We start from the raw sequence: 22,149 nt of genomic DNA, 5'->3' as shown, positions 1-22,149 counted from the left end.
ATACTACTTGAACCATCTCTCCTCAAGGTAGCCGATCGGATAAAACTATTTCCTTACAACTTCATTGAATCTTTTCCACGACAATGCCCCCCTTACCTAGGTTATGCCTTTGATAAGCTTTCCACCATGTTAGAGCATGCTTTTGTAGCTTCAATACCACGAAAGCAATCTTCTCCTTTGAACTATATTCAGAAAAAGAAAAATATGTCTATATACGTTCAATCCAATCACCCAATTTCTCTACGTCGACATTTCCATCATAAAGTGGAATACTAACATGGAAATCAACTTTCAGATTCTTACCATGTAATTTAGTTGAAGTAGAACTTTTAAGAAACTCATTTTTCTTCTTTTCGTTATCATCTTCTTCTTCGCCCTCTTCTTCCAAAACTTCGGGTGAAGATATAATCTTCTTCTTCGTCTTCGGTTTGGGTGTATGATAATGAATACATTCACCCAATTCTTTAAGGATAACTTGAATTGACTTCATATATTTTTGCAGCGCAAACACCTTTGATTCCATAATTTTTGGTTCGGTTTGCCTTAAAATCATCATCTGGTTTAGACATCCTTGATCCCCTTGTTCTCCTAAAGTCTTCTAGCTTCTCGAGTACCTCACCAAGTTTCATGTAGAGAGATCTAGTGAAAATCATAAACTACAGGGATCTACCCTAGAAACTAACCTCGCTCTGATACAAACTTGATACGTTTGATCCCTTTACCTTGGTAGATATTATTATAGAGGCGGAATTCAGGATAATAAAAGGCGAGTAAACTTAGAAAAACAGAAGACACAAGAAAGTAAATCGAAGAAAAATTATGAACAAGAAAACGATTACAATTCTCTCTTTTTTACACTCACAATCTCTCTAAAAAGTGAATCAACCTTAAACTGTTTGCTAACCTTGCTTTTATAATAATTAATTTTCTCACAACCTTCTCTAGGTTTTCTACACATGTCTGTGTGTCTTAGCTATTAGCCAAAGCTCTCTATCTATAGACTTTCATCGTATTCAGCCTACTAAAGACTTCTATTAGGAATTTATTTCCTAATCTAAGAGTATTGCCTAAAACAAAATTCTTTCCTAACTAGGAATTCTTCCCAAATAAGGATTCCTTCCTAGAATAGGATTCTTCCCTCAACTTAACTTGAGGTTAACTAAATTCCCTAAAGGAGTAGGAATACACATGTATTAGGCTGTGTTTGGAAAATATTGGTTACAATATATGGTTTATATAAGGAAATGTATGACAGTTATAATGAAGACGTTATCTCATCTTACATTGAGATGATCGACATTGGTTAAGCCGACAACGACTAGTCTCATCCAACGATTATTATTTCACTCATAAAAATCAAACGATTTCAACTCCAATACCACACCTTCCCTATCTTAATATTTCATTCTCAAACTTTATACCTAAAATTGATAAAAAAAAATGTCTTCTAGAATTCGTGGTCCTATATTTACTAAATAATGAGATTCAGATATATACAAAGCCTATGTTTTTCATAGGGTATAAAATATTATGTGCGATCAAGACATGTCGGACGCATCTTTTCTGGCATAAGATTTTCTCAGTGTCCGTCTCAGAAACAGGGAACCCTATAAACCAAGATGCTCTTGGTTTGTATCTTCATTTCCATTCATTTTAAATGCGATGTCACGCCATTCCTTGATTAAGTAAGGGAAATTGATCGAGAATATTTATCGGTGTAACTGAACCTGAAGTAATTCAAACAACTATGTATTATTGGAGGAAACCCACAACAAACCTTTTCAATATGAAGCAAGTTTTAACACTCTTAAAAATGGTGGATCTCAATCACATTTGTACTGCCCGAAGGCTCTCCATGTCTTTACTATGGAAGAAGATGTTGCTCGTGTTCATTGTTGTTTACATATTGTATCGAGAAATATGATCATGACTACTTATGGAAAAGAGTGTTGCAAAGGTTTGTAGCACATCGAAATGAATATTTAAAGAACAACAAGATCCCAGAACTAAAATTTGCATTCATCGGTAAGGATGTCAAACGCTATACACAATTTTTATGGATGCTTCAACGTGACAATTTTGGATTGTCCAATGAAGAACTGGTGAGTATCTTAATACCTTTGTCCTAATTGATCAACTGCATCATAGTCTAATTAAAATCATATTAACTAACTTGTTGTTTATCTGTTTTTCAGGAAACCATGGCTCAAGCCAAGTTTATTGAAGAAATCGGAAGAAAGTTTAATCATTTTGAATGCTCAATGTTATTGTTGTCGTTATGAAATCAAGTTGCTATATATGTAAGGAAATGTAACAAGTATCGCTTAATATAAAATAAAAGTCAAATTTTACGGTCTAAATATTTTCATTAGTTGATATTACTGTCACTTCTTTTACAAGATATAAGCTTAACAGTAATAATAACTTAAATAATTACATCAATAAAAATTTAGTACAATCTTTGGCCTCCTTGTTTTCTTCATTTGACGTAATTACTATTCAACACACTCGTCAACTGTTTCTCCTTTATTTTTGAATTTTCGGTTGTTAATTTTCAAAACTGGAGTTTTTCTTTTCTTTTTAACAAGACATTTTCCTGATTTAACTTCTAAAACTTACACTGCTCTTACCTTTTTTTTTATCATTTTCAATTTTTTAATACTTACCAGATATCTTATTTACAACAACCTCAAGTTTTGCTTCATAAATAAAAAGAATTTACCTTATGAGTCAATTGAAGAAAAAGATTAAGAAAAAATTCTAAGAGAAAAAGTAGCCATTGGAAGTCCGATCTTTGTCCAGAGCCGAGCCTCAACTCAATGTTAGCTGGTCATCTCCAACAGCATCGGCCCGCTTGTCTTGCTTCGAAAAATCCTTTGCCCATGCTCAAAACTCAATTTGTCCATCACATGGACAGACATACCAAAAAAATTGATGGTGCCTATTGGAGTTGCTCTAACAATGGGACAGTTTCAAATTTGTCTCCTTGTTTAACAATACAGGTCAATGAGTGGGATAAAATTTAAAAGTTAATAGGTCACTTATTGTGGCACGGAAAGAGTATATCGTGCCTTGATGCATAATCAAACCAAGAAAACTTTATCTTACAATTTAAAATATTTTAACTGTGTCAATACAAATTTAATGCTAAACTAAATCCCATAATGTAACCCAAGGTTAATTTACATTGAAATCTTCCCTTAGGAAATCTTCCCTTAAAATAAGAATAAGCGCAATGATATATGCGCCTACAGATCTATATCTTAGCTGGGCAGATTTCTATCCCAGGGCCCGTAAAATCTTGATCGCTTTCCACCAACAGCGGAAATTCCATGATCGACTACTTCTTCGGGTGTTTCGCATATTCCACTGTACGGCGGCATACAACAATACCTACACATATGATAAGTCTTTTAGTAACATTCCATAATTTTCTAGTGAATGAAAAACAATGCAAGGACTTATTAGAAAATGTCAACTTGGTTAGAATTCAAAACAACATGTGAAATGAAGAAAAGATTGATGGATACCATTCTTCGGGCAGTGTTTTGATGTCAAAATGAGAGTTGAGTATCCTCCACTTTCTACATTTGTCACACTGCGCCAATTCATGGTCGGGTTTGAAGTTATTACACCATTCCTAGGTAAACATAAGTTGATGCAGGGAAAAAAGTCAGTGAATGGAGTAAATGGAAAACGAGATCTACTATTCTAGATGGATGAAATCAGAACCGCTGAAGTACAAATAATGCTACAAAATTGCAATATATATAAGTTAGATTAGATGGGGGATAAAATACCGCATGAAGTGTTTCAATATAATTCTCATCTATATACTCATTTGTTTTGCGACCTAGCCATTCCTCCAACTCTTTATACGCTTTGCAAAATCGGAAAGCCTCTTTTGTAGATTCTAAGAATACAGCATCGTCCCCATCATTCTGTAGAAAAAAAACTTAAAAGAAAAGCTCTCCACTGTGGTCTTAATTTGAAAACTGTATGTTACTAAATAATATACATGTAAAATGCAGCTTTTTCTAAAACCATGGAAAAGTTAAATGCCGAAGATTACTAAAGAAGACAGAATAGTCACATACCATTATATCTGTAACATCTATAACACCTACTAGTCCTGGCTCCCCACTATGAACCATGCTCCCTACTCTTTTGTAGGCCTAAAACATGGAATAAATGTTTGGAATCAAATAAACGATGATATGATAAATCAACAGTCTTTGAGGCCAAAATTTGACAACACCTCAAGATATGAATAGGAAAGCACAAGTACCAAGAGTTTTAACATGGAATCTAGTTTCTGCCAAGAAATGAAACGACAGTTAAAGGACAACATGATCTCACCTCAATCAACCGCCCACGCAAATACAAAAATATTCCACAGTTCCAGTATATGCAGTCTCGTCCACAAAGCCCAAGAGTAAGCTGAACCTGTTTCTCCTTTATCCTGGTATTCACGATCTTGGTATTATGCAAAGATTTTGCCAGTGGTCGACAGTTAACCTTATGAGACAGAACAGTTGATCACCAACACACATAAGTTATCGAACAGCCACCTGTTAGCAGAATAATAATGCAATCATGAAGAGAGTAAATGAGAAAAGAAGGTACTAACCAATGAACCTTGAACATATATCTTCATTCGTGGATTTAGGTAAATAACTTCTAAGAACGAACGAAGTGAGTAATCCAGAGGAACCTGTATGTCGAAGGAAGAAGAAGATGAAGACGAAACAGTCTAAACTGCACAAATCAACTAATATGGAACCATAATCTATAACTTCCATCAATTTTTGAAACAGCTATCCATAAACTTTTTGGGATTAGAAAGGCTACATTACATCCTTATAAAGCAACCTACCTTTGCAAAACTACGTACAAAATGGCCTGGACGTGATCTTGTAAATCTCGAACGAATTAATATGTCTTGATCTTCAGTAAGATCATCACTTTCCTTCCTACTTTGCCAATCTAAAAAGTAATCATTCCCCGAGCGTTCTAAATTCCATGTGTATCTGTGTTCCTGTACCATTTTCACCGAATAATCCAAATTTTTCACCAATAAAATCCTCATTGATTGGTAAGAACTCTTTGATAGCTTTCAAACGACGATCAGCAAAAGCTTCTGACTGAATACTTCCGTCCATTTCCAAGAATGAGCGTTGTTTGTGGTAGGTTATGATTGGGAGGTTCGTATGCTGCAACTATATAGAAGCAGTTAGAATTATATATGTGGGTGTCCCACACACACAGAGAGAGAGAGGGAGGGAGGGAGATCACATTACTGCCTTTATTTAGACATTGCAACAGAAAAACAATAGATCTGGAATGACTAGTCTGCGTAAGAACAATGAGATCACGGCGGAGATTCATGGTTCCGCTCTGTCAGATCAATCAACGTCAAAACATAAGCATATATATAATATATAAAGTAAAACAGAAGAAAATCATGCCATAAAAACATGAATAAGCTAGGCGTAACAATATTAACGAAACAAACTCTTTCATGCACTGCAAATAAAGATAATTGTCATATAGAAGAGTTGTGACAAACATAATTGTCATATATAAGATACATCTCCCGCCACTTCCTAATATATAGAATCAAATAATTGTACTGATTCTAGTATGAAAAGTATACATAAAATGAAAATCACAGCTAGAATATAATCATCACCCCCTCTATCACCAACACCACACTTCCCCCTCCCACTGTTACTACAAGGTTATGAATCTACACTAATTACCAAAATTACCACGCAGCCACCGTCATCTCACTACCACTGTGTCCTCTGCATAGAAGTGCCAAAAAGTCCCAGACCCAACAGCATGACCATCGCCATCCAACAGGTGATTCAACAAATTGCAACATCATCCAATCCCTAGATGATAGGGCTACAGATTGTAGAAAGATCTGAATTGGCGAGCTTGATGTACTTAATGAGCTCAACAACTACAACTAAAGCCAGTTGTTGATTGGTACCACGTCAAAACATGTTTGCACAATAGTTTGCTATACCTGTACCTTAAACTAGGTCATATGGGGTCAACATCAGAAGCCTTTAGTTTTTACTGAAACAGTAGGATCTTAGATGTTTAGCTCACAATCCCGTGAAGCAATAAATTAGCCATGGAACTGGAAGTACAGTTAAGCCAATAAGGAGCTATGCATATTTGGTATTATTGTTGTCTAAAATTTCATGCCTTTCGAGTATCCGACCACAAAGGAAAAACAGAATAAAAATGACAACTACCTGAAATCTAGTTGCTTGAGCGTCCTGAGCATTGTCAACTAGTTGAGCTATTGCAGCGAAAGACCATTCGTAACTACGTCCAAGACTTATAGAGTAATTTAGAGGTGCAGCCACCCAATCTTTTGTAAAATGATCATCCAGCTTCTGAGATTTACGTTGAGAGTCAGGATGACATCCTTCTGTAGATTACACAACTCAAAACTGTTACCTTCGCAATAAATCTAATTTATTTAGCATACAAAATGGAGCAAATCATAGACTTTTAAAAAAGATAAAAACTAAAAATTTGCATTCAATTTTGCTTTCAATTTTGGATGGTATTCAAATTTGCATCAGTTATTGAAAACTATTATAATTCCAAAAAAGTGAAATTACTTACCCTCGAAATCATCATCAAAGAAACGTGGTCTTTTTGTTTTGCTCGCTCCAGAGAAAAGTTTTTGTATCATGGCTTTCACAGAATCGGTGGGTTCACCCATTGTTGATCAAAGTCTCAATCGGAATCTGCAACTAATAACCACCACTGAACTTGGAAGAAGAAGAAGAAGAAGAGGAGGACCAAAAACCTCACGGGAGAAATTGTGAAACTCCAATTGTTTGAATTGAATATAAATAATTTAAATTCTCTGAAACCCTGTATAATACAAATTCTAAATTCGAACCTGTCTCTAATCTTCCAAAATCAGGTTATGGCGTGTTTGGATGCTCAAAATGAATGTAAGTGAACCGGACTTCGCTCAGGTCAAAACTACTATATTACCCACCAAGCTATGGGTGTCCCTTATCAAAAAATCTTTTTTCTTTTTAAGGAGGAAATTCCATGATTGCTAAACATAGGTACCATCTAGGGATGGACATGGTGCGGGTATACCAGTCACGGCCTTGTTCGAAAAAAAAAATGCTCATATGCGCCCAATTGTCCACATGAATTAGGCGGAATGAGTATGGGGAATACTTATCTGGGACGGATTTCTCACGGGTTACCAATAAAATTAGTATATAGTATAAACTTAAATAACATAAAAACAATGCATTATAAAATCTTAAATTCGGAAATTCATTTTATAAGGAACTGAAAGAATGTATAAGTGACTATCACCTTTTTTACTTTTTTCTTCCTCATTCACTCTTTCCACGTTAACCATCGATTTCAATTTTTAGAGGATGTGTCTGATTAATGCAAAGAAGTAAAAGTGAAAGATAAACGAGAACGATCAAGATTATAATAAACATAATAATTAGCTCGACTTAGTGACAGATGTATACATCTATATAAACATAATACAAATTCTCTCACAATAGTCTAAACCTATATAATATGAATGGGTCGTGGCTGGTATGAAGCGGGGACCTTGTATCCCGACCCCGCCCCATCCTCATAACTTAGGTTTCTGGCATTACCCATATCCGATTCCATCCCCGTTTGAGCGGGTAAAACCGTACCCAGACCTGGCGGGTACCCATAGGGATGGGTTTGGATGGGGCAAATGGCCATCCCTAGTACCAGCATTAGCCGGGCTGGTATCATTATCGCTTATAAATTTTTTTATCTTACATGAAATGATGTCATCCCGGTAGTGCTGGTTCCCGTGTTTGGTGATTGTGGAAATGTTTTCTTGATTTTATTATTTATTACTCCCTCCGTCCAAAATTAATTGAGCTAGTTGTAGTTTGCACATCTCTTAAGGCAAGGAGAAAAGAGGAGTATGTTTAAATATTTTTTTTCTATAGTTTATATCCTTATAGATAATAAATAGTCAAACTTAGAAATGATTTATCCCTTAAACTATACCATGGTTTTTCGTAAACTTTATATCGTCGAAAAACATTTTAAAACATCTATATAACGAATATAAACATGACTATCAAATTATACATATTTCTCATGGTAACAATAATTGATTAAAATGGTAATTTTAGAGATATTCTCTTGATTAGTGAGATATCTCAATTATTTATGGGACAAAATTCAAACCCAAATAGCTCAATTAATTTGGGACGAAGGGAGTATATAATAAGAATCTATACATCATGTTCAAATACATTAACAATGTAAAGTGTAAAAGGATATATGTTAGTGTAAAAGAATATATGTTATGTATTACAATAGCATATACATTGCAATACATCATAACTACCATATATATGAATTTCAAAGAGGAATTTCATGATGTTGGAACCGTGACCCAAGATTTAATAATTCGCTATTTTGGTCTTCTTCATTAAAATTCAATTGTACCAAAAGGGAGCAATATGCGTAGAATTATTTCAGTTGCCATCGATAGAGTATTTTTTTCTTATATATTATGGAAATATGGTTTAAAAGCATATAAGAAGATATTTATTTGGCATATAAAAATCATTAGAGACGAAAATAAAAGACTTGCTAAGGAAACCTATATTCGTTTTTCAAATCGATTGTTTTATTCGATTTCATATTATGTATATATAATATTTAGAGCATTGTTCGGTTGAACTCACCAAGCTTTAGTATGTCAAGTCTTGTTGTAATAGTTTAGTTCGAAAACTCGAAGTTGTTTTATTTGATTACTTGAGTTAACTTTGTTAGGTTAGACTAGGAACATATAAATGGTTATACTTGTTCCTGTTACTCTGAAGTATCTGAAGATGTATCGGTATCAACGAACACATCATCCTTCTGTTCGAAGTTAGTAACACAAAATTGACTTGTTCTCTTTCTATCTAAGTTTCATTCAAGTCAATATATATTGCAATTTGTTTACGTATCTCTAGTATTGGTATTGACTTGATCATTTGATTATGGTCAAAGTGTCAAGGAATGATATATTAGTTGTTTTATACAACTTTTACATATGGAGTTATGAAGTATAATTTATTTATTTGGAATTTGTAGATTCGACACAACACTATTTGGTAATTCGTTATTATTTAGTGTGTTGAAATTTCGTCTTGATTCCAATACTGGAACTGGGTAGATTTCCAAACATATGACAGTTCACGAAGTTTGGGCACAAGGGTTTGCATATCATGTTTGCAAATTTCGGAAGTTCGCAAAAGTCAGGTTAAAAGAAATATACAGGTTACAAGGAATTTCATGATGTTGGAAGTTCGCAAAAGTCAGACCACAAGGGTCTTCAAACCTTGGTAATTCGCGAAAGTCAGTTAGTAATGGTTTGCAAACCGATTTTGCGAGCCTACCTAATTCCGGAACTTCAACGTACGTGTTTTTCAAACCAGGTTTGTGAACCTACACAATATGCAGAATTCATACTAACTTTGGTAAAACATACAAATATGTTTACTTACGCCAAGTAGTTCTTTTGTCTCACATAATTAATTCGAAACATTTCCAATTGCAATAGAAAGTATGCATTGTTGCTTGGGCAATTTTTAAATGATCAACTTGAAATAAAAATAGTTTATGAACAATAAATTATTATAACCAAGATTGCTAAGGATCTATGAACATCCATTACTTGAATCATATTTCGAGAGTTCAACCAACACAAGCTTGAATTTGAAATTTCTTCTTTGAAATTCGCCGAAAAGAAAAGTCATCGCTTTGTTTGTTTCTTTTAACCTGTATATTTAGAAATTTAAAAATAAATTAAGTTAGGTAAACATGAATTATACTCAAAGTATATCGATCATCAGACGTATTGTTTTATCTATCATAAGTACTTCACCTTTGATTCATTATCTCTTAACTGACGGTGAATGATGTACTCATAATCTGTATGATTATCATGTTTTGAGAGTTCTACCAAGAAATCGTAACTGAAGTATAAATATCAACATTATGATTAGATAGACTATCTAGCGTGTATCCTTCTTAGCTTGTTATGTAGAAATCTTCATGGATCCTGTTTTCATTTCTTTCTTTGGAGTCAAAGAGGTATAGAGAACTACAAAGAGCATAAGAAGTGTTGATACCCACATAGAATCACTAAAATTTGGACGGACTAGCGATTTGGTATACCCTGAGTCAGATATATCTATACTGAGTCTTTTCAATTATAGGTACGTAAATGACAATTATGACAACCATTAGGGAGATTTACAGTGATAACCATTCTCACAAGAAGGTTACATAACCTCTTGGCATGGATACATCTCTATGGAGCAATGGCTCAACCTCAAAAATATATGTAAATTATTGTCTTCAAAAACATTGGGCACTTAACTTCAAGTATATGTTTAAACAATTAATCATGATGATACTAGGATTTCCATAAAATCACTTAGCGAAAAAATAAGGGTATCAAAAACAAAAACATAGATGTTTTTATATTAATGGATCATGGCATCAAACATATAATAATTGAATCATAAGGATTGCTCAAGTTTATATATAGAAATACCTTTTTAGAAGAAACACAAATGAATCTTTGTGACTTTACCAAATATTTAATATATTAATAAACATAATATGTGCGTCCTAATTCTTGTATTTCCCTCACCATGCTTCTTACTACTAAATCTCTTGGTGAGGGTACACAATCAATTTGTGTTAGGATGAACATTGCTTTGTTCTCCACATACGATTGAAACAAACTTTTCTGCATGTACGGATTTTTCACCATCTATAATTTTTGGTTTAGTTTGTTCTTCCTCCACGTATTCTTGTTTTTCACCTTTGGATTATCATAAAAGCCCTCGAGATATACTTTCCCAAGAGATTTTTATCATCCAGAATATCATTAATAAAGATAAATAAAAATAATACTAATATAATTGATTTATTCCGAAATGTACAGCTCCACCATTTACTGCTTCAAATATCAACTGTTGAAAGTCAACGAATTTTCCACCGTTAATATCAAGGCTGGTAAGTGGTGAGGTTTGGTATTTTGGAATGTGCTCATTTTTCGTAGGTATATAGGTCACTATTAGACTGCATATCCCAAAAATATTAGCTTTGAAATATGGATGGACCATTAATTTTATATTTTAATTGAGTTGAGATGTAAAATTTTGTTGGGTTTTGAGATTAGAAAATTCAAAACTTTTTAATACATGAAGTTGGCCAGGTTTAGCTCTCGCCAGCGTATACGATTTTGAAGGACATTTTGACTATCATTATTTGGCATTTTACTATAACAGTCCCAAAAATATCTTTCTTGTTGTAGTGTTGTTTTTGTTTTGTTAAATTAACTTTTGAAAAAAAAAAAAAAAAACAAAACAAAACTCTGTAAAAAGATCCGTCTCTTTTGAAGAAGAAGTTGAGGAAGATTTATGTAAAATAAATCAATTATATTAGTATTATTTTTATTTATCTTTATTAATGATACTTTTTGTAGAAAAATAATTAAAATTTTGATATATTAATTAGGGTAATTTTTCCTGGCTAGATTGGGGTATACCCGGATTAATTGGGGTATTCGCTTCAATTGTTTGTCTCTTGCCCTCATCCTGACTTAAGTTAGCTTCAGCTATTTCAAGAGATTTTTGAGCTTCTTGCCGATCAATGTCACTATCCTTCTCCGATACTCAAATTTCAATGGACCTAGTGCTCTTGCTAAGGGGTGGTCAAAATTGGTGATTTTACTTTAATGCCCTTGAACTAATTAACTTAAAATTAAACCCTAAAATTAAAAACTAAAAAACTCTTAACCTTCCCTAATCTCTCTGATCTTCCCCTTCATCTTCTTCCATTTCTTCCATCAACCAAAAATCTTCAACATTGATTTTACAAGAAAAATGGTTGATTCTACTGGCGAAAAGAAGATTCTAAGTGATGTCTAAACTAAAACCCATCATTGTGTTGTGTGATTTGGTTGTTATATGATTGTTATATTAGGTTAGCAATCAAAAATTATGATTTCTGTGTCTTTAGTCGGCAAGGTCATAACATGCATATCTTGCCAACTTTTCATAATAACCATGGAGACTGTAAATTTTTTCAACTTCCGGCAAGGTCGTAATATGCATATCTTGCCGACTTTTCATAATAGCCATGGCGACTGTACATTTTCTCAACAGCCTGCATGGTATTTTTCAACAGCCGACGGGGTATTTTTCTCAACAGCCGGCGAGTTTTTTTTTTTTGTAGAACTTGCCGACTAATATTAGTCGTCCATGTGTGTCAAAAAAAAAAGTCGGAATTGTATCCATTTGAATATCCTGCCGTCCAAAGTTAGTCGGCATCGTCTTCATTCATCTACCTTGGCGGCCAAATATAGTCGGCATCTTCTTCATTCGTCGACCTTGCCGACTTTTGATAATTTCAGAACTGAAAGTGTTGATTTCTTCTTTAATTTTGAGTATGATTTCATACATCAACTTTTCAATCCCCTTTTTAGTTTGGGAAGTATGCTTTCAACTCCGTTCAAAATAATTTTCTCAAAAAAAAAATTTGTCACAAAAAATCTTCCCACATAAGTTCAATCAAAAACAAAATTTCATAACTTAAATTCATAAGTTTTAATCTACTCAATTAACTAATCTAAACGAAATTAGTTAACCTAATCAGATTATTTTAGTGTTAATTAAACAAGGGTATATTAGCCATTTAGAAAATACATGGTTAAGGGGTGGCTTGGTTTACTTCAAAATGACCCAAGTTTTGTCTCATTAGGAATACCCCAATTAATCTGGCTATCCCCCAATCAATCCAGGTAATTTTAGAATAGTCTAGAAGTTTATTTTAAGAGTTTTAATAAGTTAGAAAAATTTCGTAAAGGTAAGTAGCAGATACATTGGCAAACAAGTCTTTTATATTTTTGTTAAGTTTAAGGTTTGTTTAGAGGGAGTTATCTATATAAGGAACTCCAAAAATTAAAATTTGTAGACTCTTTTCATTATTTTTGTTATTGTTAGACTTGGTTTTAAATTTAACAATATTTTGATTTTTATTTATAGTCGGCTATTCCTGAGGTCTAAATAATTATCTTTTCCTTAGTTGTAATTCTTAGCAGTTACGAGGTTTGAATCTTTTGTTCATAGTCGTAATTCGTAAGAATAATTTGAGATGTGAACAATTCTATCTTTTTTCTATGCAACCTAACATTTAATTATCAGTTTTTATTATCAATCTTTTAGCGCTTCTGATTTGCAGCAGCATGGAACTTCCTACCAGTTTGTGGAAACCTACTAGAAAGTGCATTCCTCATGTCCCTCACCTAGGAATAATTTGTCATTCATATGTTTTAAAAAGACAAACAGACCAATTAGATATAAACTACCTGGAAAACATTAACTGGAAAACAAGTCGCCAATCCCTCAAAGCACTCATTAGCAACTTCATAATTTAGTCTTTGAATTGGATGGCTTGCGTCCTAGTACAACATGGCGTTCTTCCATCTCTCAAAATGCAGAGGTATCAAAATACACCACCAACTTTTTCTTAGGAAACTTGTACTAAACCCAAATATGATTATGAGAGTTATAACTTAATAAATATCAATCAGAAAATGTATTAAGAGTTTATATCTCTTTCTATCACAATCAATATATAAATGGATACAAGTCCGCGAACCTGATTGTACTGTGAGAGTAATTGGAAGATTCCAAATATCAATATCCAAGATCAATCAAATGGTATCCAACAATTACGATGGACGTATCTACTTTGATTGATTTACTTACAACCTGTGATATTTCAGTTACAAAGATAAACAATATAATGCGGAAATATAAATAACACATATATCATAAATTTTGTTAACGAAGAAATTGTAAATGGAGAAAAATCCCGGGACCTGGTACAAATTTGAACACCAAACTGTATTAAGTTACTGCATACACTAGCCTAATATCAAAACTTCAGACTGGAATGTAGTTGAGACCGAATTAAACTGACACAAAAATTCAGTTACATTCACGCTCCTTACGCCTATTGAATCCATCAAGACTTTGCGCAATTGATTCCCTTAGCTGACGTCCTTTACAACCTAAGAGTTTTTTCAACTCAATTGAAGATCTTAAACCAATCTTCCCTTATCTGTCGTCCTTTACAGATAATCCGATATGTGATTCCCGTTTTAATCAAAGATCGAGGTGAGATAGGAAATCGTCTACAATAGACAAAGTCTAGAATATTAACCTCAAAATACGGTACTTACCACTCCCGAAGAGAATCCTAGATTATTATTGACATCACAAGTAAATTCCTACTCCAATTTCAACAAAGAATCGTTCTAGAAGAATATACCAGTGGAATCACAAAGTCTGAGATGAAAAAACTTTGCGATCTATCTTTCCTGTTCGGAGTAATACTCAACAATTAGTAGCAAGGTCAGGATACACGAACTATCAAGATAAAGATAGTTGGACTTGGCTTCACGAATTCTTAGGTGAAGTCTTTTTAGTTACTAAACCCTAAAAGGGTTTGAAAGAGTAGACGACCGTAGTTTACAACTTGGACAAACAAGAATAGTGTTGGGGATTCAAAGATCTTTGTTTCTTGAGGTTCTCCTTATATTTTATATAGACTTTGAAAATCACAGGTTGCTTTAGATTTAAGCTAAGGTAGATCGGAATCAAGCAATAAATATCCACCATTAGATGGATCTTGGATTTGATATTAACACAACAAAATATATACTCTGATTAGGATAAACTGTAATTGAACCGTATACAAATACTTGTTCATGAAAGATTATCCGAAACTAGCCAGACGAACTATAAGCTTAACCAATTTTATATAACCTTTAAGACTTTAATATTGAGCCAAAACCATATTTATAATCTGATCAAATATGTCTAGATAGTGTTTTTAGAGAGTTGTTCAAATGCTGATTATCTCATAGATATAATTCTGATGCATCTGAAAATATTCGACGGGGTAAGTATGTGTATTTGGTATGTGTACAGTACCGGTTTGTGGGTATTTTGTCATGGTCGGTACAGTTTGTGGGTTTCTTTTTTTCTTTTTTGAATCACATATTTTATTAATTGAAGAAATGTTACAGGGCCTACGGCTCATGGATGTGCGGTCCATCTAGATTTCCAGGGTTGTATATAAAAGAAACCATGTAATGGTTCTATTCTAATCCCCTAATAAGATTCTTCTTCTTCCTCTTATCTCTTCATGTTTCACCTCTAATTCTCCTCAAACACGTCATCATCGTGATCTCTTTTTCCACTGAGATTTTTTATAGTTATCATTGAATCATAGAAGGTTTTTGGGAATCTCCGTCTATACACTGTACTCGTACATCACGGATATCACGCTACTAAAGCTGGACTTTGATTTGTTTTTTCTTGCCAATAAGAAGTAGGTCGTTCCATTTCTTTTTCTCATAAGGTACATCTTTCCATTTTTTTTATAGTCATTATAAGTAGGAGATCTACCAAAATGGGTAATGTTTTGATGTGTTAAATTAGATAATATTAGATTTGACGTCTGCTTAATTTGTATCACATGTGTGTTTCCATGGACATGAATTTTCCCTAATTTTATATACTATCTTGTCTGCCATGTCTTGTACGTTTTCATGTGATCAGATCCTACTTTTGCCTATAATCATTATATATACCACAGTATTCTATATCTACTTTTAAGCATTACTTGTGTGAAAGTACAACATTTGTTTTAGTAAATCATGGAGGTATACTGTGTAAATTTGATTGATTTTGTCTTGGCTTTATCAACTGATAAGTGATAAAATATTCTATATTACATTTATTTATTTTTTAAATTCACATGTTATTGTCATACGTTTAATCTGTCCTTAACTTTTTATTTTGAAAATAACCAAGATATATTATTGACAAAGAAAACTAATTTGCAGATTCAGACTCATTATGGACTAGCTTTGTTTGAGTTGTCCATCCGATGACTGAATCTGTGTGATTAGCTTCTTCTGATAAGGATACATAACTAGAGTTCATATTACAACATGCAAAAGCTTTGACAGTGTCAAAGACAATTGTTGGAATTAAAAAGAGAGGTGATTCAGCAAAGAAAGTAAACTGTTGAGAAGAATTTCTTCCTTTCTTAGCTAGCATATCTGCAGCTTTGTTTGCTTTTCGGTCCACAAAGTGGAATCCCACAAAACAGGTTAATTTAGCTGCTAGTTTCTTTACTTCGTCTAAGAGTGCTTCACATTTCCATTTGATTGAGTTTGGTTTGCCTTGTAAGTAGTTGATGGTGTTCTTGTTGTCTCCTTCAATAGCCAGATTGTGCAGATTGTTTGTGATGGCCCATGTAGTAGTCTGCAGCAAAGCTACATCTTCAGCTTCTTCTGCTGAATCTGTCCTGCAACTGCCCACTCCTGCGCTTTTAAATGTTCCTGTCCAATTCCGTAAGACAAAACCAAATCCTGCATTAGTTTTAGCAGATAACCAAGAAGCATCACAGTTAAGTTTGTAAAAATTTGTAGCTGGAAAAGTCCAAAACAACTGAGACTGTGATATTGTAGTTTTCTGGATTAACGTTGGTAACATTGCTATTGGGTGCCAATAGTTGTAATGTCTTGAAATGTCTTGAGATAATTGAGTTGGAGTACGATTCTTATTCTCAAACACTCTCAGACAACGCTGTTTCCAAATAAACCAGCATTTGGTAGCCGCTAAAGCCATAGAGATTGAATTGAGATCACCTTCTAACCATTTATTATACATATCTAGGAAAGAGATATTCATAGAGGAAGGGTTAGAAAGTACTCCCTGACAAGGCATTGGATGTAGTCTCCACACTGGTGATGCAAATTCACATTCAAATAAGTGAAAAGTAGTTTCTTCCGTTTGCTTGCAAAAAACACATTTTCTTTCTTCGTCATCAATTATTCCTAGTTTCATTTTGTAGGTAAGGTGTCTTGTAAGCATTTCCAAATGAATAACTTGATTCTCTGTGAAGTGTTCATGCTCCATAGATGTTTCCAAAATTTATTTGTTTTGACTGCGATTATATGTGACTGGTTGTTTAGTTTAGCATAAAGTGATTTAACTGTGAATTCCCCATTGTTGGTGAGCATCCATCTAAGATTATCTTTTTTCAGAGTGCCCTTGTCTGTTAAGAATAGCTTTATGTTTAAAATTTCATTGAACAAAGTTGTGTCAAAAATTGAATGTAACAAATTGATACTCCACTTCTTTGTGTCACAGTCAATAAGCTGTGATACAAGTGTTATATTGGATTGGACAATAGGAATGGTGTTTGCTAGAGTCTCCATCCTATTAGGTAACCACTTGTCTTCTCATATGTTTATGGAAGTGCCATCACCAACTTCCCACACACTGTAGTATTTTATATGCTCAATCCCTTATAAGATACACTTCCATATCCAAGAACATTGTGATACACTTCCATATCCAAGAAGATTGTGATTTCTTTTTGGACTGGAAAGCACCTGTTTTTCTGAAATATTTTCCTTTTAAAATCTGTGCCCATAAGTCATCAGGATGACTTACTAGCCTCCAAGCAATTCTGCTAATCATTGCGTGGTTAACTTTGTTAGCTTCTTTGAAACCCAATCCCCCTGATCTATTGGTTTACACAAAAAATCAAAGGATTTAATGTATATGCCTTTTGATTTTGTATGTTTCCCCCACCAGAAATCTCTCTGGATATCATTGATTCTTTTATTTATTTTTTTGGGTAACACAAAACATCCCGTACTGAAAATGGGCATACTTGATAGGATAGATTTGTTTAGCACCATTTTACTGGGCGGAGACAAAAAATTTCCCAACCAAGTTTTTATGCGTAATTCCAGTTTTTCAATTACGAAATCAAAAGTTTTTAGTTTAGACTTGTCTATGAATAATGGTACCCCTAGATGAATGTCTTTTATGTTGATTTTTTTTAATTTTTAGTAATCTAGAGATAATACCCTGGTGTTTGTTGTGCACCTTTTTGCTGAAAAACAGGCCAGATTTTGAAAGGTTTATCACTTGTCCAGAAGCTGAACTGAACATGTTGATTGCATCAAGTATGTTCTGAAAACTTCCTAAATCTGCTTTAGTAAATAAGAGCAGGTCATCAGCGAAGAACAAGTGAGATATATGAGGTGATTTAGGAATTAACTTAATTCCCTGCACTTTTTTAATTGTTTCCATATGGCAAAGTAATTTTGATAGAACTTCCATGCAAAGTATGAAGAGATAGGGGGACAAAGGATCCCACTGTCTAATTCCTCTCGAGGGTTTGAATTCTTCACAGGGATTTCCATTCAGAAGAGCAGCAATGTTAGAAGTGGATATGCATTGAAAAATTAGTTCACACCATTCTTTAGAGAAACCAAAGCAGTTAAAGTTTTGATCAAAAAAGTCCAATTGACCCTGTCGAATGCTTTCGACATATTTATTTTTAATCCTATGTTACCTATTTTTTTCTTACTTTTCTTCATGGAATGTACCACTTCATAAGCTACAATAATATTATCTGTAATCTTCCTTTAAGAGAGAAAGGCTGATTCCAGAGGAGAAATGATTTTTTCCAGAGGTTTCTTAAATCTGTTTTCCATTATTTTAGCAATTACCTTGTAAGGGGTATTGCATAAACCTATAGGCCTAAAATCAGCTGGAGTTTTAGGATTTTTATTTTTAGGTATAAGAAAAAGAAAAGTTTTGTTAAGATCTGGATTAAGTTTCCTATTTTTGAAAAAATCTTGGATTACTGCCACCAACTGAGTGCCTACTGTTTCCCAATTTTTCTTAAAGAAACTAACTGGGAAGCCGTCAGGCCCTGGTGCTTTGTTTGATTTTAACTTTCTGACTACCTCCAATATCTCGGTAGCAGATGGTATTTCAGTTAGAGAATCATTTTCTTCCCTATATATGCAAGGTTTTAAGTGAGAAAATATCCGGGAGTCAGAATGAGATGGAGATTTAGTGAATAAGTCTGAGAAACATGTTGTTAAGACTTCTTCTATTTCATCTCTAGAAGAAACAACTTTATCCTGTGTGTTTTGGATGCAATCAATGTTATTTATTTTTCTTCTTTTTAGAGTTGTAACATGGAAAACTTTTGTATTCCTTTCTCCTAGAGCAATAATGTTGTTTCTAGATTGTTGTTTGGCTATTTCCTCTTGTGTGTCGTATAAGGATTCTAATTCTATCATCTTTTTGTTTATCAATCATATGTTACAGTTTCTTGCATTTTTAGCCTCTAGATGTTCTATTGTTTTTAGCAGAATCTTGATTTTCTTGTTTGGATTCCCAAAGACATCCTTTTTCCAGATGTCTAAGTTTTCGCCAAGAGTAGAAATGTTATTCAACAGATCCTTGTCAGGATTATCAGAAGTTATATGATTCCAAGAATTTTTTATGACATGAATGCAAGACTCCTGTTTTAGCAAAGTATCGTAAAACTTGAAAGTTAGACACAAATGCAAAAGTTTTGAGACTAGAGACAGACATATAGGACTATGATCTGATCCTATAGCCACTAAGTTCTCTAGAGATGCTTCTTGGAATTCCATATTCCATTCAACATTAGCCACTGCTATGTCCAGCCTTTGTTTTATGTTAACCTTTCCTTCTCTCTTATTACTCCAAGTGAAAATGTTACCTCTAAAACCTAAGTCTTCTAAACCTGTTCTTTGTATTAGATTCAAGACTGGTTCTACTTTCTTTCTATCAAAAGGGAGACTCCCAGTTTTTTCCTCACTGTTAAAAATTATGTTCAAGTCCCATATTACTAACCATGGCATATTGTTGTGATTTATTCTCTGTGCAATGTCTTCTAGATAACCCATTACTTCTAGTTTATCATCATGCTTAGGTGCACCATAGAAACATGTTAGTAACCACTCCTTAGAGTGAAAATTATTTGTAACAATGATGTTAATCATGCCATCTGGGTCCACAATGTGGGTGTTTGGGAAAAAATGTAAGACATTATTCATCAAGCTCCTTTGAGATTTGGTTTCAGATAAAAAAAGAATATCCGATTTTTCAGTATTTACTAAGTGGTTTAGATGCTGCCTGGTTTTTTTTTACCACAACCTTGTGTGTTCCAGGACAATATTTTCATTAGTTAGTTATGTACTAGAAGGAAAAATAACGTAATATAACAACAACAAATAATGAGAGCAAACAAAATATAAGCCAATGATATGCTTGATTTTAAGATGCCCAGAGATTTTAAAAACATCCGGTAATGTTGAGTAAAAAAGTATTGAAACCTCAACTTAAAAGCCTGAACTAAAAAGTAAGCTAAATGTGTTTTAGTAATGATAGCAGTAATTATGATCTAATCGTGTATGCAAGAGAGTATAAGAACTGTGTAATACCCAACTTAAGAGAAAAACAAAGGACTATCTTGGTAAAGGGTTAGAAATCAACAGCTTGAGTGAAATTCAAACAGGGTGTGAACAGCTTATCTTTGGGTTTTTTTGGGTCAGAGGAGCCGAGGTGTAGAGGTTACATCCAATCAGAGCAATAAATGTGATAATTTAACTCTAACTAAATTATAGAAAGACTCAGCTATTAATAACTAAAACAGGGAAAATGCATTTATCACTATCTAACACCTAAAATAAGATCAATCTATCGAATCCGGACCAAAGTATTTGAAATTAACCTAGCCCCAAGCAGAAGATAGGAAATAATCCTAACCTACAAACACAAGAGAAGTTCCCAAATTTTTTGAAGGCAGAGAGCACTCAGATAACAGATGAAACAACAAATTTATGAAAAAATCATCAACGCAAATTACCTTTAAAAGTTTGAAACAAGCAAACCAACATTTCCAGAACATTAAAAATTGTATACACCCCAACTTTCCTAATATATTTTAGAATTCTTTAGTAGGTTCAGCTTCCCTACATTTTTAGAGCTCAAGGTCACTGTTATCACTCCTAGATACCATAGTTGTAAGAACAAAAATCACTAGTTTATTTGCGGATATAATATCCAAACTAAATCGATTAAATCTAATAATGTACCACAACTTTTAGATTAAGCCACAAACATTACATAAAAGACAATTAACAAGTGCCTTCTTTTCAACAAAACTAATATAAACATTTAAAGGTTTTTTTTTCTTTTACAACGAAGTGCACATACACTTGAAAATGAGCCACCACAAACAGAGATAGATTTTGATTTTGATTTTCTTTTTTTTTAAACAATTAAAATAAAAGAGCAAGTGCACTTACACTTGAAAGAAGACCCAATTCCCTGAATCTATCAAAGATTACCGGCTTTTCTTGAATCCCGATTAAACAAATCTAGATGCAAAGACAATAATGTTCAAAAACATATTTAGAAGATTTTTAGACAATGATTTTTTTTTTTCCTTTCTAGGACAGTAGATTAATTTTAAAATTAGTATACAATGACACTTTCTTGTAACGGGCGTAGTGTACGCCGCACGCTGTAAACCGCCAGACCAATACCCTGATGAGCATCCCCCAGCTTGTCACATGTCTTGATGTCTCGAGTGTTTTGTGTAGCATGTTGCTATTGTTTGGGAAGTTGAGCTTGGGAGGCATGCTGGCTCGGTGTTGACCTTCGACGGTCAAGATTTTGCATCTTGAGAGGAAGGTTAGCCGTTGAATGTGGTTACCTTCCATTGGTATCCAGTGGCGTGGCCACGGTGCTGGCATGGCTTGCGCATGCTCTTGGCGTGGATAATTTGGGTTTGGTGTCGTGACCATAGAATTGGCATAGATAAGTGTGCGCCGTGTCCAAAGAGTTGGCAGCGTAACCAAAGGTTTCCACAAGTCGTTTGGTTTAGTGGAGAGCTTGTACGGCTGAGGTTTGCATCTCAGAAGGAAGGATAGCCTTTGATTGTTCCAACCCTCCGTTTGGAATCCAGCGGCATGGAGGCATGGTCGGCATGGCTTTGGCGTGGCCAAATTAGGGATTTGGCACCGTGGCCAAGAGTTGGAACAGTAGTCAAGAAATTGCCACAAGTCGTTTGGTGGCAAGTTTGTACGGCTGAGATTTGCATCTCAGAGGGAAGGGTAGCCGTTGATTGTTGCAACCCTCCGTTTGGCAGCCAGCG

At 34.0% G+C, this 22,149-nt stretch overlaps 2 protein-coding genes across 6 annotated transcripts; both read right to left on the bottom strand.

The window, feature by feature from the left end:
• Positions 1-3,088: 3,088 nt before the first annotated feature.
• Positions 3,089-7,003, bottom strand: LOC113284116 (MORC family CW-type zinc finger protein 3-like). Of its 5 annotated transcripts, none has more exons than XM_026533533.1 (10): positions 6,649-7,003; positions 6,270-6,448; positions 5,296-5,397; positions 4,877-5,219; positions 4,631-4,714; positions 4,360-4,518; positions 4,098-4,175; positions 3,801-3,941; positions 3,531-3,640; positions 3,089-3,393 (listed from the first exon to the last, which is right to left on the bottom strand). In XM_026533533.1, the coding sequence occupies exons 4-10, from the start codon at positions 5,087-5,089 to the stop codon at positions 3,264-3,266; spliced, it is 915 nt and encodes a 304-aa protein (XP_026389318.1). In that variant the 5' UTR covers positions 5,090-5,219; positions 5,296-5,397; positions 6,270-6,448; positions 6,649-7,003; the 3' UTR covers positions 3,089-3,263. The 5 variants fall into 5 exon arrangements, with proteins under 5 accessions (XP_026389318.1, XP_026389319.1, XP_026389317.1 ...); XM_026533534.1 differs by having other exon boundaries at positions 4,877-5,213; XM_026533532.1 differs by having other exon boundaries at positions 5,301-5,397.
• Positions 7,004-15,974: 8,971 nt separating this feature from the next.
• On the bottom strand, positions 15,975-17,066 carry LOC113280429. Its single transcript, XM_026529050.1, has one exon. The coding sequence runs from the start codon at positions 17,064-17,066 to the stop codon at positions 15,975-15,977; it is 1,092 nt and encodes a 363-aa protein (XP_026384835.1).
• Between the last annotated feature and the right edge of the window lie 5,083 nt (positions 17,067-22,149).

The sequence above is a fragment of the Papaver somniferum genome, chromosome 5 (assembly GCF_003573695.1).
Source record: "Papaver somniferum cultivar HN1 chromosome 5, ASM357369v1, whole genome shotgun sequence".
Classification (NCBI taxonomy): domain Eukaryota; kingdom Viridiplantae; phylum Streptophyta; class Magnoliopsida; order Ranunculales; family Papaveraceae; genus Papaver; species Papaver somniferum.
This window is presented reverse-complemented; position numbering and strand designations above follow the sequence as displayed.